The following is a 17,649-nucleotide window of genomic DNA, read 5'->3' as shown; positions in this document are numbered from 1 at the left end:
TACCTAGACCATCTCTCTTTTACATACTATACATCGTCAATTAACGACCATCCGAGCTCTGATGAAGACCTGCAGTATAGGTTGAAATGTTGGCCATAATAAATAGTTGAAACTATTTCTAAATTGTTTTTCTTAAATGCAATCTTGACAAATCCCTTTTAATTCACTTTCGGTCAATCATCCATATTGTTTAAAATGATTAATTATGATTTCTGTTCTTTAATCTATCTTATGAATACTAAAGTATGGATTTATAAGTCATCAAAAAAGGCATTATTTTATAACATATTACTATAATTTAGATACTCAATAATGATAATGAATCATTTCTCTTCTTTCTCACTATATATATTTTGGCAATTAAGGACAAACAATTAATTTCCTATATATTTCAATAATAAAAATAAAAAGGATTCCATTAAATTAATACTGTTTTATATGTGAATATCAATTAATAATTTCAAAAATGAAAAATAAATTAATAAATGCAAATGTACATTAGTAAATCAACATAACTGTTCTCATAATTTTCACACCTTATTAATGGTGTGACATTTTTATATCAAATCATTCTTCATGAAGTTCACTTCGTACATTTTCTGAAACAAAAAAGATGTAATTTTAGATAAAATAATTAATTAATATGGAATTAAACATAATTGATAATTAATAGCTAATTGGTAAGGCATTGTGTTAGTAACTTTGAGGACCCGAGTTCCTCTGATTATTTTCTGTTTCACTGTAGCTCTGAGTCAGCCCTGTGGATTCAAGAGCACTTCTGGAGTTCATCCAACCTCAATAAAGTGGGTACAATATATAGGTTTGTAATGGTTAAAACCTTTTTGGAAGCTCGTAAAAAAGAAATATGATCGTGGTGGGTAAATATAACTTATTATATAACTCTTTCAAAGTAGTTTATTTTTTGCAATCTGATAAGGAACAAGTTGTGAATAATAATTAACCTTATAGACCATTATCCATTGAAATATAATTTTAAGAAGATGATTCTTGAGGATCCTACTTGCCATCCTAAACTCAGAAAAAGGCATATAATAGTGTTTTAGGTCAATACATCCTGTCAAAACTGTTCACTCGTTTATTTTCTTCCTTTGTTGTTGATTTTATTCTTATCCCCCTTTTTCCATCTCTTAGTTTGTACTTTCTTCTTTTTATCTGTTATCATTTATTGCCTATAACCTTTTACATTTCATTGTTTACCCTTTTAATTTATCATTTACTTTTTTACTTAGGTTTATATCATTTAAGTGTTTGTATCTTTTTTAGCCCTGATAAAGCCCTGCAACGTGGGGCAAAGCGTTGGCTCAAAATAAATAATTTAATCACTATTTGAGCCTTTATTTGACTGCACCCGGACCATCTTTCATTTATAAATAAATATTATTTCCCTTGATGTTACACATAAACTGACTTTTTGAAAACTTTATTTATAATCATAGTAAATGTCAATCTTACAGGATACTGTATACGTTTCAGTACAAATGGCATATATATGTTCCCTCAAGTGACCAGTGTGATCCTTGAAATACATACAATTTAATTTTTGTATCTCCTGATAAAATCTCAAAACGCAGTATATTCTTCTGAATATTTGTCTCTATCGATCTTCTGCCATTACATAGCCCATTGGTAATACATAAGTTGGATCATATCACACCAATATTATTTTTAAAATATTTTCATAATTTGTATTTCATCAAAATTGAATGAAATTCATAAAAGTGAATCATATGTATTTGATGGAAAAGGAAGCCTTATTACGCTTCAGAAAATAGGGATTGAAATTTTCTTTTCTGTTTTTATTGTTTATTATTTACTTTCTTTGAATTATCTAATGCTCAGAAGATAGTTTTTATACTCTAATATATTGTTAGCTTTCCTTAACTGAACCATGAACTTGGCAACTTGAGCCCGAATTTTGAATGATGATCTTAATATTGTGCCTTGTATGTAATCTGTATCTTAATTTGTGCCTTAATTTTCCTGATTTCTCTATTAATTTATTCCCCTATAAATCCACTAAACATTTCCTTCAGTCTGTACTTTAGAACGCTTTGAGATCAATCGTGCAGTTTGCTATATCCCTCAAAATTGTCCTCACTCGGTCATCTGTCCTGATTCTAAATATGCCCTCAAAACTTTACTATATCCATTTTGAACACCCCTGTTAATAATAGAGTTGAAGCAGTTTTTGGAAATATTGTTACATTAAGGAAACATTTGAAAACAACTTGGGTTGTAGCGTCTCATTTTTATGACTAATAGATCATTCTGAGATTGGCAAAAATGAAAAAACTGATTCGCAGACCAGACTATAAAGATAGGCCAAGTCATCACAACATTAGCAAGCAAAGGTGTCATATCTAGGATGAAGTGGTACAAAGAAAGGTTCAACACCAGATACGAGTAAAAAATGTTGAAATTTCCAGCAAAAAATTCGAGTTGGTTCCAACTGTTCTCATGAAAAAAGAAGATGCACCAATATCCACTTCTATTCGCCTTAGCAGAAGCAACCTCACCATTTGGCCTTTTTTTCCTAAAAAAATAGCTCATGAGTCACAAAGATTTTCTACAGATTTACAGGAGATTTTGAAAGAAGGTCTCGGATAGGACAACTTTATCAATTTTTAAAAAATATTAATGTCTACAATAATAAATAGCATAAATTTAATTATTTTCTGTGTAAGAGGATGTACTTGGATGACTAATTATTTTTATTTTTTATAATGCATCATTATCATTCACAGTTGTTCAATAGTTATAGCATTGTTAATAGGGAAAAAGACAGTATGAGACTATACTCACCCCTCCATTATCAATTGTTTGGCAAAAAAAAAAAAATGAATCTAATTGTTATAATAATGTAAGGCTCACAAGGATGATCTCATATTAAAAATAAAATAAAGGTAATTAGATTCTGTAATTCATTAACTTCTATCAATTAGAAAATGTGTAAATGACTTTAGTGGTCAAAACAAAATAAATAAAAATAATAATAGTAGGTAATGAAAATGGAAACATACTAAACAGAGATGGGTAAAAATTAGCTATAGCTAAAACTAATAGATAAAGTTGCTATGGATACGATATTTATTCATGAATGAACCATTGATAAATAAATATCGTATCCATGGTAATTTTAGCTATTAGTTTCATAGTTGCTCAACTCTGATACTAGACAATTTTTTTTTTATTATGCTTCTATAATATAAAAAAGTTGATTGTGATCACTACATAATATTTTATTTTACATATAAGATAGAATAATAAAAATGGGTCATGAAAAATTGAGTTTAACTGATGAAGAATGCTTTTTGCAAAAAAAAGAACAAATAAAAAAAGGTTATCTACATAAAATCATTCAGAATTTATTTATTTTCGACAAATTCTTCCAGTAATAGAGAAAGGTAAAAATAAATTCTGGATACATGTTTGAGAAACTATGAGGTATGGCCAAAATTTGTACAAAATTGAATTGAAAAAAAAAATATGAGAGCTGAAGCAGACGCTTTCACAAGTTCTCTAATTGGCAGCTGAAAATGGGTTACAACAAAATTAAAGAATTAGAAATTCCAAGTGAACATTTGTGTTAAGATATCGAAAAATTGTATCTTGATGGTATAACAATAGACAAATGAGTAGTAGAGGAATATTGGTAATGAGAAAAAAAATAATACCTCAATTTTAAACAGATTACTGAAATATCACTGGTGTCATAAATTTCAATTGTTATTGTAATTAATTGTATATGTAACCTATCTAGCCTGAACCAGATATCAATCGTTCCATTATAAACTCTCTTACCACCAAAATTTACTAGTTTCTAAACTTGCTTCCTCTTCCATTCCTGGCAATCCTCCGATGCTCCTGAAAACAAGAAGGCCTCGAGACCTTCTATGGTAAAAATATTACCAATGGGTAGTTTCTCAACATGCTGGTATCACCCCATTATGATCTTACACCAAATTTACTATATATTCTATCATGTAAAAACATTTGTAAATATCATTAAAAAATAGATAAGAATGTATTTCATTAAAAATGATTATTTGCATGACCTTTGAGTTTAAATAAATTTATTCACTGAGTTGGGTTCATTTTAAGGAAATGAAAAAAATAAAATTGTGGAGAAAATTTCAGGAGGAAGCTATAAGTTGATGATCCTGAAATTTTTAAGTTGAAAATTAAAAATGATTGTATTTTAAAATTGTCACAAGTGTGCCAAACGGGCAAAAATTAAAATGTTTTATTTTTCTTAGTTCTATTTTATTTTCACTTTCATTTAGCTATTATAATCAACAATTTACATGAGCTAAGGTTGATGACAATTTCAGCAATCGATCATCAGTTACTTAGTTACAAGCTTGAGGTTTCCAAAAAATTTAGTATTACAGGAGACTTTAAAAAGTGATAAAAGTGGGCCATGAAACAACTGTTTTAATTAACAATAAAACTTTTTTCTCTTTGAGATTTATTTAAGTACTATGACATTTCTAATGTTTGTACTTGTGACCTTGAAAATTATCATTTTTAATGGAATGCATCCATAAATAATTTATACTTATGCTCTAAATTTTTATGAAGATATATTTAATTTTATATAGTACAAAGAAGAATGTAAGAATGTACCAAGAGGAGAAAAAGACAGTTATTTCACCCCAATTTTTTATTACTTAATTTATAACTATGTATAATTACTAGTAAAAATTGATGAGTCTGCCAAGTATAGGTAGGGGGAATAAAAAATGGTGGCTGTTTAAATACGTTTAAAAAACATTGATTTTTCATTCGGAACTCTATATCTTTAATAATACTAAAAACAATAAAAAATCTGAAAGAGCATCATTCAAAGTAGAGTAAATTTGCTAAACTTTAAGCCCTAATAGAACTATTTATGTTTAATAGTTGTCAAGATATAGCTTTTTAAAAAGCCACATTTCATAAAAATGTTGCATGGAATGTACTGAAAGATCAGTAGGTGGTGAATTTATTTTGAAAAATTTATATTTCAAAAACCATTTGACGTACAGATGTCTATTAGCACTCAAATTAAAGCTAGGTTAATGAGCTATAAAATAGTTTATGACATTTATTTTCGTAGGAGTAGTAGTTTTCATGGAATTTGCTAAAATAGATGGATTAATAGTTGTTCAGACAAATTTTCATTTGCCAGATTTATATTCATATGTGAATATCATAAAAACTACTACCCCTATGAAGATAAGTATCATAAACTACTTTATAGTAAGTTAAATTTCCTTTATTTTGAGTGTTGGGAGACATATGTGTGTCTTATGGGTCTAGAGATATATTTTTTCAAAAAGTCAACATTTTAAACAAATAACTTGAAATCAACATTTTGTGAATTTATTTTTTTGAATATTATAAAAACTACTACTCATACAAAGATAAACGTTATAAACTACTGTATAGTAAATTTAACTAGCTTTTGAGACCAAACATTTATACGTTGTTATGGTTCCTAAGATAATGATTTCCCACAATAAATTCATTAACTCCTAATCTTACAGTAAATTTTTATGAAATGTTGCTTTTCTAAAAAGCTATATTTCGAGAACCATTAGTAAATAGCTCTATTTGTTCTAATATTTCAGCAAATTTACTCTTCTTTATATAATGTTCTTTTAGATTTTCTAGTGTTGTTGGCAGTTTTTAAGATATAGAGCTTCAAATGAAAAATGAATGTTTTTTTAAGGTTTTGAAACAGCCATTTTTTATTCCTCCTACCTATACTTCGCAGACGTATCAATTTTGACTAGTAATTATACATAGTTTCAATTAAAGTAATCAAAAATTGGGTTGAGATAACTGCCTTTTTTTCTTCCTGGCTCTTGTACTAATAGGTTTTACATCTGAATTTGAGTTGCTTACTTTCTTGCTGAAAATCACAGGTATATCAAAACATCCTAAACGATATTTCAAAGATTTTAAGAACTCTATATGAATTTCAATGTTGGCACAGCCTGTAAGAATTTTATTTTTAATATCCAAATCATAAATTCTGAAGCAAGCATCAGCTATCTTCGCCATGTATGGTATGTGGTAACAAATTGGAGGTGGGTTTTTGGCTGTAATGATATAAAACAAACATATTAGTAAAGATTACTAATTATTTACCAAATTTAAAAATTGTATTACTGACCTGAAACTTTTTCACTATAAATAACTGAGCCAGCAACTGTGACATTTACTTCAAAACCATATTCATCTTTCAAGTATTCAACAGAAATGCAAGCTTTAAAAAAATAAATTAATAAAAATTTATACATAGTGATATCATGAACTTGAAAAAATAAGGAATGTTTAATCAGTAATCATATATGATTAATTCTTCCTCTTCATATCTATATATTACTGAAATATTGATTTTCCATAACCAATAAAATTTAAATGAAATTAATTTTATTTTAATAAAAAGTAAATAGTTTGGATGCGGTCAGAATAACTCAAATAGTAAATAAACTGTTTATAATAGGCCAACGTTTCACACCTTTTTGCAGGGTTTCACAAAAATTCAAAGATACATACTACTAAAATTATGTAATGTATGTTTAAATGTTATATATGTTAATGGATGTGTAGAGGCAAGGGGTTTTTCTTGAATGAAAAACTAATATCTTCCCCAGTGTAAAATATTCGGTTTGGGTATAAAAAAAAATAAACGGTTAGAAAAAAAACCGAGGACCTGAAAAATAAAAATCCCAAAAACCCAAAATAATGAAGAAAAAAAATTAAATAAAAGAAAATATCATTCCACAAAAATTAATGGTGTTAAAACATAAACAAATAAAAATGAATTATCCTACCATTATGACAATAATAAATTAATTAAAAAGTAATAATGATGAGAAGATGATTAAGGGTGCGGTCAGAAATAACACAAGTTGAAAAAAACTTATTTAATAGTACCAACGTTTCAGCCAGAATTTCTAGCCTTCATCAGGGCTAACAACAATGAACAAGAAAACCAATGAATAAAAAAAAAAAAATAAACAGAATGATTAAAGTAAATAATTAATATAATTATATTGAATATAACATTATATATAATATAGAAAATTAATAGTATAATTATTAATTTTTATTCTGTACAATTAATCCCTGCACATTTACTTCTTTCTCCCTTTGTTAAAGGTTAGCTTATAATACACCACAATTTTCGGCAGCAGTTGCTATTACTTCTTCTGACTTATAAATATTTTATAATATATACGTTTACTTACTTCTTCTAACTTATAAATATTTATTATACGTTAGAACAACTAAATTACAATACTTAGAATCTGTAACCTTAAAAAAGATCAGAAAAATTTATTTTATTTGGTATTTTTTTAATAAGAAAAGAAAATCGTTTAATAGTTAATCTGACTAGAATAATAAGGTTCTCTTGAGCTATAAATTAATAACAATAACAAAATCGTAAGATACTTTTTTTTAAATCTTTTTATTTATGCCCGCACCTGTCAAATACAGGTGCTACTCTTCTTGAGGGTTTAATTGTTTTGTGTACATAACTTTTCCTGGTTTTCAATAGTCTCAATAAACCTGATAATTTATAGAAACTTCGTATAGTTATCTCAAGATATTAAATGATATATTTGTAAGGAACTAAAACTATTTTTGTTATTGTTTTCATTTTTACCTAAATAATATTATAAATACACTAATAACTCACATATGAAAAACATTATCTTGCATAAATTATTCCTTTGTTTATTTTTGTGTTATTGGGTTATCTGATTTAAATAAATTGGGAAAAAATCATTAAAGTTATTCACTTGTTTTGATTTTCTTTTTACTTATGAATCTAACATACCAACTGGAAATGAAATGAACTCGTGTATGTTTTCTATCAATATTTTCATCTGTAGTGGAAAAATATTTAAAAAACAAATTATCTATAGACAGGAACTTATGGTGTTACCACAAGTCATATTAAATGCTATAAATGTATGGATATCAGTAATAAAACAATCACTAACTATTTAAGCTTTTGATGTCATATTTATACCAATTTAGACTATTGTTTTGATTCTAATAATAAATAGGCATGGTATTGTACATTTAAAATAAATGATGGTAACACATCCTTTTTTTTATTCATTTTGTCCCCGTTATTTATCCATATATATAAATACAATTTTATCATTTAAACCCAATACATATTTCCTTTATATTTTCCCTCTTTAACAAATATAAAATATAAAATCATGAGAAGATTGTTGACCCTGTATAATATATATGAGGAGAAGATGGTTAGGGGTGGACTAATATGCTATTTGTTCAATTAATATAACAGTCAGGCAGTCTGCTGATTGTCAATTTTGTATTTGACAGGTACGGGCATAAATAAAAAGATTACAAAAAAAGTATCTCACGATTTTGTTATAAAAAGTTTTTGTTATTGTTATTAATTTACTGCTCAAGAGACCCTCATTATTATATTCAGATTAATTTTCTTATTCTTATTAACTTACAGCTCAAGAGAACCTTATTATTCTAGTCAGATTAACTATTAAATGATTTTCTTTTCTTATTAAAAAAATACCATATATAATAAATGCTTCTGATCCATTTTCAGGTTACAGAGTCTAAGTAATGTAATTTAGTTCTTCTAATGTATAATAAATATTTATAAGTTAGAAGAAGTAAGTAAACGTATAAATTATAAAAGTATTTATAAGTCAGAAGAAGTTTAACAAAGGGAGAAAGGAGTAAATGAGCAGGGACAAAAATTGTCCCTCTTGAAGGATGGTTATTTCGTAACCAACACTAAGTCGTCCATAGTCGGCTCAGCTCGAGACTGCCACTCGAAAAAATGGACTTCCGTCATTTTGGGGGAGCTGAGGTAAACAATTACCCTATTTTTTCTTAAATGTATTGTAATTTCAATTATGATGGGAAGTTAAAATATTTGAATCTACTCAACATGGCCGTGATTCAACGGATTTTTGAAAGGACTCGCGCCGCTATCTTGGCTTTGTTTTGAATAACATATTATAGACAATGAAAATTGCTTAGCTTGCTTTTTTGATTTAACACAACAAATAAACAATATTTAACGTTGATATACAAAATAAAACATAATTAAAATCATTTACATATAAAAATAACTATTTTCTCATATTACAAAACATAATGCCACAATCTCCTAGTTGTCCCTTATTTATGTAAAAAGTTAAACATATTTTAATTTCAAAATAACTAATAGTTAAAAAAAATAAAATAAACTTATTGTTTACAAAAAATAAATACCAATTGGAAAGTAAATGATTAAAAAAAAAGTTAAAAATAATTTAAACTTGAGGCTTTAACAGTATGTTTAAAAATTGTCTATTTATGTTGGTATCTTTTTTAGCCCCGCAAAGTGGGGCAAAATGGCTCGTAATAAATAATTCATTTATAATTTGAGTTATGTTGACCATACCCAGACCATCTTGTAATAGTTTTGTTTTACTTTACCTGTCATATTGACTGTGCTTTGAAATCCAACACAGCACCGAAAAATATTAGCTTCCGTTGTACATTCTTGCATGAAACCTTAACAAAAAACAAAAAATAATGAACTTGATGATCATTTAAAAAAAAATAGGTTTGCTCGAAATTCCTTCACATTATGTTTGACTCAATAATTTGAAACTCAAGGGACTAGAGGATAAAAATTTTAAATAGTAAGAGTTCAGGGAATCAAGAAGGAGGGAGGAAAAACAAAATTGAGATAAAAGAAAGTTAAATTGAAAGTACATATGCATAAAATGTGATCTTTGTTTTAAAATGCACAAAATAATATACAGATATAGTGCATGTAAATGGAAATGCTACAATTAAATGCTCATTTTGTAAAAAGTCTATAAATTTCTTCTAACTCATTTGCATCACACAGAAAAGTGAAAAATTTGTTCTTATGATCAAAATTTTTTTTTGTTTGTATTTAAATGAAAATGTTTCAAAATATGAAAAATAAAAGCAATATTGCATAAATAAAGAATTTTTACTTCATTGTATATAAATGATAATAAGAAGAATGGAATCAAATTATTTTGAACAACATGATAATATTTGAAATTGTCAAGGCATAATGCCACATGGCAAATATCACATTGATTATAATTGTCATTATGCAATTCAGATTAGGTAATAGAAATTTACGATGGTAATTTGTATAATAATAATAAAATTTAAATATAATTCACAGACTGCACATTTATTGAAATACTGTAAATTTTTTTGAGCCTCATGGGAAATATGTTTCATAAATGTTATAAAAAAACAATAAAAATATAAAACAAAAATAATAAATGCATCTCAGATATTACAAACATATATGTAATAATATTTAAAAAATAAGTAATTTTTTTGCTGGAGTCTTTTAATTTAAATTCCTTAGAAATCATTATCTCCTTTTCTTTATAAATGTAAGTTGTTCCATAATTTAAAATTATTAAATGGATAAATGAGAAATTTTATCATTTTTTTTTTAAAGTAAAATATGTTCAGGAAATAAATTTAATATTTAAAATTGCAATTTTGGAAAGAAATTAAATTGGTTAATATTATATAAAAAATAAAATAAAAAATAAATTAGTTTATATTAAATATATACAGTTAATTTTTTTGAGCTTCTTGGGAAATGTTATACAAACAATTAAAATAAAGGACAAAAATAATAAATGTTGTTCAGATATTACAAAACTATCTGTAATAATATCATAAAATTAAGTGATTTCCTAATGTGTCTTTTGATTTAATGTTCTTTGCAAATCATTACATCATTTTCCATAAAAACATACATTGTCACATGATTTTAAGTTATCAAATGAGTAGATTAGTTTATATCAGCGACTTTCTGACTGTGCCCTCTCCTTGGAAGTCAACATTTCGTGTATCCTGCCAGAGTTCTTGTTCTTACAACTGCTGATAAAAGAAGAACTCTAGTAGGAGGATTTAGAATGGATAAAGTAAGAAATTATTTGAGTGACAAATGGGGGAACTTATCATGAAAGAAGGCAAATTGGATTTATTGAATATTAGCTTTTAAATAAAAAATCTACTGCTTAAAAATGAGTATGAGATTAAAAACATTATTGTTTGGTTAAGTTTAAGTATAAGACTTAAGCCAAAATGATGGATTAATCAAGATTATATTATTTTTTAAAAAATGTTATTCAATAACTTTCTTATGTTTAAAAATTATTATTCAATTCTTTTAGAATTTATTCTTTCTTTGCTTACTAAAGTTTCTTTATTTAAAAAATACTAATTTAATTATGCTTGTCAATTTATATAATATAGTGTAGTTAGATGAAATGATTCTTTCCTTCAAATCACTCAATAATGAGATTTCATTTTAGAATATTTACAAAAAATAATTTATGCTTTTACTGCTTTCTTACCTTGTAATGTGAGATTATCCGCAAGTTGAAATGTTCCATTTCCTAATAAAATTATATTTTCTTCTGGTGGCTGAACGACTTTTCCATCCGGTTGCTGAACGACTTTTGCTTTTTGTTGCTGAACCACTTTTCCTTCAGACCTGTCGTATACAGTAAATATTTAATATATATAAGAATTATTTAAATTAATAAATGATTGATTCTAATTTTTATTTTATTCTTCCCTAGTGTAATAAAATTTAACATTTACTACTTCTAATTATTTTAAAAAATAATTATTTAGACAATTTAGATATTTAAATTTATTTACTGTTTAATGAAGCAAGTTGTGATGAGCAAAGCCCAAAAAATGATCCAGTATCTGCCCATATCTTTGTGTTACTTAGAAACTGAGAACAGAGACTGAATAGTAAACACTGATTATATATAACAGTAGCAGGCAGAAACACTGAGATTGATTGCTCCCCACCATCTATTGTCCAATATTTTATCAAAAATGCACTCATAGTCTCCATTATTTTAATATCTTGTCCAATATGTATTTTTGATAACTGTCTTATTGTTATAAGAGATACTTTGGATATGGTTTTGATAATGTTAAAATAAAGTTAAAAATTTTATCAATCTGAAATAGTTCAAATTATACAAGAAAAAAATATATACACTGTCTTTAAGTTCATATATCAATTTTATATTAAACAAATCTTAATTTGAATTTTTTTTTTTTGAGACAAGAAATTTTGATTTATGATAATATTTATATTTTCTTCTTAAACTAAATTTGTTTTACCTAGCTGGAGTAGTAAAATTTTCACTTTATGAAATCAATAAAATAATAAAGCAATCATAATTTAAAAAAAACTACTAAATATATTAGTATAAGATTGATATTTAACCCACATTGGGTCTAAGGGGCACATTATGGTATTGATATGTCATAAATTTTCGAGTTCTGAAATAATTAATTTTTATTATGATAAACTTCGTTATTGTTGTATTTTTTTTAATAAGATTCATTTTTAAATTATTAACTATCAAAAATTTCCAAAATTTCCTTAGGACCTCATTTAGCCCACATTTTACAAAAATAAAACTGTATAAGAATAAGTTTTATTTATCATCACTCTATTATATAAAAATGTTTTTTGTGATCACTGTATAATATTTCATTTTACATATACTTTGGAATAATAAAACTAAAATAGTACTATTAAATTAACAATTGTATTATTTGTAAAATGGGGGCAGAGTTGGGCAAAAATTAGCTATAGTTGAAACTAATAGCTAAAGTTGTTATGGATATGATATTTATTTATCAATGGTTCATTCATGAATAAGGGTCGTTTCAGGGCAATTTTAGCTATTAATTTCAACTATAGCTAATTTTGGCCTTTCTCTAAATAGGGGTTGTTGTGCAGTTAGGCGGACTGAGGGTGTAAATATAATAAATTTATTTTATTATAATATAAATGGAGGAATATTTCTTTCATTTAGCATGTTAAAACGATATAACATATAACATGCCTGAGAGTCTGTTACTGGTGGCTTCATGGAATCAAAACTTGACCTCCCACTATGGTTAGAATAGGTTGGCTACCTGTTGATGCATCGTCCTCATAATGGTAGGATAATTCATTTTTATTGTTTATTTCTTTATGTTTTAACACCATTAAATTTTGTGGAATAATATTTTCTTTTATTTCATTTTTTTTCTTCATTATTTTGGGTTTTTTATTTTTCAGGTCCTCGCTTTTTTTTTTTCTAACCGTTTATTTTTTTTTATACCCGAACCGAATATTTTACTCTGGGGAAAATATTAGTTTTTCATTCAAGAAAAACCCCTTGCCCCAACACATTCATTAAACATATATAACATTTAAACATACATTACATAATTTTAGTTGTTTGTATCTTTGAATTTTTGTGAAACCCTACAAAAAGGTGTGAAATGTTGGCCTATTATAAACACTTTATTTACTATTTGAGTTATTTTGACCGCATCAAAACTATTTACCTTTTACTGGAAGATTATTGATTGACCGTGTGTATAGATGAATGGAATATGGTCCGGGTGCGGTCAATATTTCTTTAATTCTTTAATATTTCTTCTCTTATCTATCTGTTACTGTTACCCTTTTCATTTACTATTTACAACATTCAATTTTTCTTATTATATCTTACCTTTCATTTTCATTGGACGTTCAGATGTCTGTCAGCACTCAAATTAAAGCTAGTTAAATTTACTATAAAATAGTTTATAATGTTTATCTTTTTATGAGTAGTAGTTTTTATGATATTTGACAAAATAAATTCACAAAATGTTGATTTCAAGTTGTTCGTTTAAAATGTTGTATTTTTCAAAAAATATACCTCTAAACCCATAAGACACACATATGTCTCCCAAAACTCAAAATAAAGGAAATTTAACTTACTATAAAATAGTATATGACACATATCTTCATAGAAGTAGTAATTTTTATGATATTCACATATGAATATTAATTTGTCCGAACAACTATAAATCAATTTATTTTAGCAAATACAACATTTTTATGAAGTGTTGCTTTTTAAAAAGCTCGAGAACTACTCAACATAAATAGCTCTATTAGGGCTTAAATTTTTGCAAATTTACTCTACTTTAAATGATTTTCTATTGTTATGGTAGTTTTAAAGATATAGAGCTCCGAATAAAAAATTAATTTTTTTTAACGTTTTGAAACAGCCACCATTTTTTATTCCCCCTACCTTTACTTGGCAGTCTCATCAATTTTTACTACTAATTATAATTATAATTATAATTTTATTTTTTTCATTTCCTTAAAATGAAAACAACTCAGTGAATAAATTTATTTAAACCCAAAGGTCATGCAAATCATCATTTTTAATGAAATAAATTCTTATCTATTTTTTTAATGATATTTATAAATGTTTTTACATGATAATATATGTAGTAAATTTGGTGTAAGATCCAGTTGGAACCACCTCGAATTTCTTGCTGGAAATTTCACCATTTTTAACTCGTATCTCTGGTGTTGAATCTTTCTTTGTTCCACTTCATCCTAGATATGATACCTTTGCTTTCTGATGTTGTGATGACTTGGCCTGTCTTTATAGTCTGGTCTAAGAATCAATTTTTTCATTTTCACCAATCTCAGAACGATCTAGTAGTCATAAAAATGAGACTCTACAACCCAATTTGTTTTCAAATGTTTTCCTAATGTAACAATACTTTCATTTACTGATTCAACTCTATTATTAACAAGAGTGTTTAAAATGGATATAGTAAAGTTTTGAGGGCAGATTAAGAATCAGGACAGATGATTTTGAGGGATATAGCAAACTGCACAATTGATCCCAAAACGTTCTGAAGTACAGACTGAAGATTAGTGGATTTATAGGGGAATAAATTATTAGAGAAGGCTTAGTATCTAATTAGCAATATATTAGAGTATAAAATTAAAATGTTGGCCATAATAAATAGTTGAAACTATTTCTAAATTGTTTTTCTTAATTGTAATTTGGACAATTCACTTTTGGTCAATCATCCATATTGTTTAAATTGATTAATTATGATTTCTGTTCTTTATTGTATCTTCTGAATAATAAAGTCTGGATTTATAAGTCATCAAAAAAGGCATTATTTTATAACATATTACTATAATTTAGATACTCAATAATGATAATGAATCATTTCTCTTCTTTCTCACTATATATATTTTGGAAATTAAGGACAAACAATTAATTTCCAATATATTTCAATAATAAAAATAAAAAGGATTCCATTAAATTAATACTGTTTTATATGTGTATATCAATTAATAATTTCAAAAATGAAAAATAAATTAAGAAATACAAATGTACATTAGTAAATCAACAAACTGTTCTCATAATTTTCACACCTTATTCATGGTGTGACATTTTTATATCAAATCATTCTTCATGAAGTTCAGTTCGTACCTTTTCTGAAACAAAAAATATGTAATTTTAGATAAAATAATTAATTGATATGGAATTAAACATAATTGATAATTAATAGCTAATTGGTAAGGCATTGTGTTAGTAACTCTCCTCCGATTATTTTCTGTTTCACTGTAGCCCTGAGTCAGCCCTGTGGATTCAGAAGCCCTCCTGGAGCTCATCCAATCTCTATAAAGTGGGTACTCTTAATTGGGAAGAAATCTGGTAGTTGAGTGTGATCTTGCATTGTGGGTGAACTACTCACCCTTCATGGGTTGTAGTGGTACACATTTCATAGCAAAATTTTAAAATTCACCTTTTTAGGAAATACCAATAATTAATTTACTCATGAAATATTTGAATCCCAGCAATCATAGAAAATATTTTTCCTACAATATATAGGTTTGTAATGGTTAAAACCTTTTGGAAGATCGTAAAAAAGAAATATGATCGTGGTGGGCAAATATAACTTATTATATAACTCTTTCAAAGTAGTTTATTTTTTGCAATTTGATAAGGAACAAGTTGTGAATAATAATTAACCTTATAGACCATTATCCATTGAAATATAATTTTAAGAAGATGATTCTTGAGGATCTTACATGCCATCCTAAACTCAGAGAAAGGCATAAAATAGTGTTTTAGGTCAATACATCCTGTCAAAACTGTTCACTCGTTTATTTTCTTCCTTTGTTGTTGATTTTATTCTTTTCCCCCTTTTTCCATCTCTTAGTTTGTACTTTCTTCTTTTTATCTGTTATCATTTATTGCCTTTAACCTTTTACGTTTCATTGTTTACCCTCTTAATTTATCATTTACTTTTTTACTTATGTTTACATCATTTAAGCGTTTGTATCTTTTTTAGCTCTCATGAAGCCCTGCAACGTGGGGCAAAGCGTTGGCTCAATATAAATAATTTAATCACTATTTGAGTTTTTGTTTTACTGTACCCAGACCATCTTTCATTTATAAATAAATATTATTTCCCTTGATGCTACACATTAACTGACTTTTTGAAAACTTTCTATTTATAGTCACAGTAAATCCCAATCTTACAGGGCATTGAGTACGTTTTAGTACAAATGGTATATCTATGTTCCCTCAAGTGTCCAGTGTGATCCTTAAAATACATATAATTTAATTATTTTATCTCTTGATAAAATCTCATAACGCAGCTTATTCTTCTGAATATTTGTCTCTATCGATCTTCTGCCATTACATAGTCCATTGGTAATACATAAATTGGATCATATCACACCAATATTATTTTTAAAATATTTTCATAATTTGTATTTCATCAAAATTGAATTCATAAAAGTGAATCATATGTATTTGAGGGGAAAAGGAGCCTTATTAGGCTTAGAACGTTTCTTCAGAAAATAGGGATTGAAATTTTCTTTTCTGTTTTTATGATTTATTATTTAATTATTATTATTATTTACTTTCTTTGAATTATCTTTAGGAGGCTCTATCTAATGCTCTGAAGATAGTTTTTAATTTTTATACTCTAATATATTACTAATTAGATACTAACCCTTCTCTAATAATTTATTCCCCTATAAATCCACTAATCTTCAGTCTGTACTTCAGAACGTTTTGGGATCAATCGTACAGTTTGCTATATCCCTCAAAGTCATCTGTCCTGATTCTTAATCTGCCCTCAAAACTTTACTATATCCATTTTGAACACTATTGTTAATTTATAATCTTAAAATTTTTTCTTGAGACTGGCAATCTTTTAATAAATAATTCAAAACACTATCCAAATTATAGTCTCAAAACCTTTATTTCTTTTACACGTCTAACGTTTCGCCAATTCGGCCATCTTCAGGGACAATCTACTACAAAAAGTTTCCATTATATGTATGATCCTACAACCAATTGGGGATCAATCGTACAGTTTGCTATATTCCTCAAAATCATCTGTCCTGATTCTTAATATGCCCTCAAAACTTTACTATATCCATTTTGAACACTCTAGTTAATAATAGAGTTGAATCAGTATTTGAAAGTATTATTACATTAGGAAGACATTTGAAAACAAATTGGGTTGTAGAGTCTCATTTTTATGACTACTAGATCGTTCTGAGATTGGTGAAAATGAAAAAATTGATTCTTAGACCAGTAGTGTTTAAATAATTAATTGATATGGAATTAAACATAATTGTCAATTATGTTTAATTCCATATCAATATGTAATTTTAGATAAAATAATTAATTGATATGGAATTAAACATAATTGATAATTAATAGCTAATTG

General features: G+C 26.6%; 2 protein-coding genes across 3 annotated transcripts in view; both read right to left on the bottom strand.

Moving 5' to 3' along the window:
* Positions 1–273: 273 nt before the first annotated feature.
* LOC106690010 (uncharacterized) overlaps positions 274–17,649 on the bottom strand; it is a 49,615-nt gene continuing 32,239 nt past the window's right edge. Inside the window, exons 1-6 of one of the 2 annotated variants that reach the window (XM_014435260.3) lie at positions 11,743–11,898; positions 11,433–11,572; positions 9,502–9,579; positions 6,182–6,274; positions 5,911–6,107; positions 274–599 (exon numbers count right to left, since the gene is read on the bottom strand). In XM_014435260.3, the coding sequence (XP_014290746.1) occupies positions 558–599; positions 5,911–6,107; positions 6,182–6,274; positions 9,502–9,579; positions 11,433–11,572; positions 11,743–11,801 (609 nt within the window). In that variant the 5' untranslated portion in view covers positions 11,802–11,898 and the 3' untranslated portion in view covers positions 274–557. Of the gene's footprint in view, positions 600–5,910; positions 6,108–6,181; positions 6,275–9,501; positions 9,580–11,432; positions 11,573–11,742; positions 11,899–17,649 lie in introns of those variants that run through there. The other variant, XM_014435258.3, reaches the window with a different exon arrangement.
* The window catches only part of LOC106690011 (uncharacterized), a 12,596-nt gene continuing 10,103 nt past the window's right edge, over positions 15,157–17,649 (bottom strand). The window contains exon 6 of the mRNA XM_014435261.2: positions 15,157–15,394. Within this exon, the coding sequence (XP_014290747.1) occupies positions 15,353–15,394 (42 nt within the window). The 3' untranslated portion in view covers positions 15,157–15,352. The remainder of the gene's footprint in view (positions 15,395–17,649) is intronic.

This window comes from Halyomorpha halys, unplaced genomic scaffold (genome assembly GCF_000696795.3).
Source record: "Halyomorpha halys isolate HHAL.00 unplaced genomic scaffold, Hhal_1.1 Scaffold1549.1, whole genome shotgun sequence".
In the NCBI taxonomy this organism is placed as follows: domain Eukaryota; kingdom Metazoa; phylum Arthropoda; class Insecta; order Hemiptera; family Pentatomidae; genus Halyomorpha; species Halyomorpha halys.
Note: the sequence above shows the minus strand (reverse complement) of the source record. Positions and strands in the feature narration are given on the sequence as shown.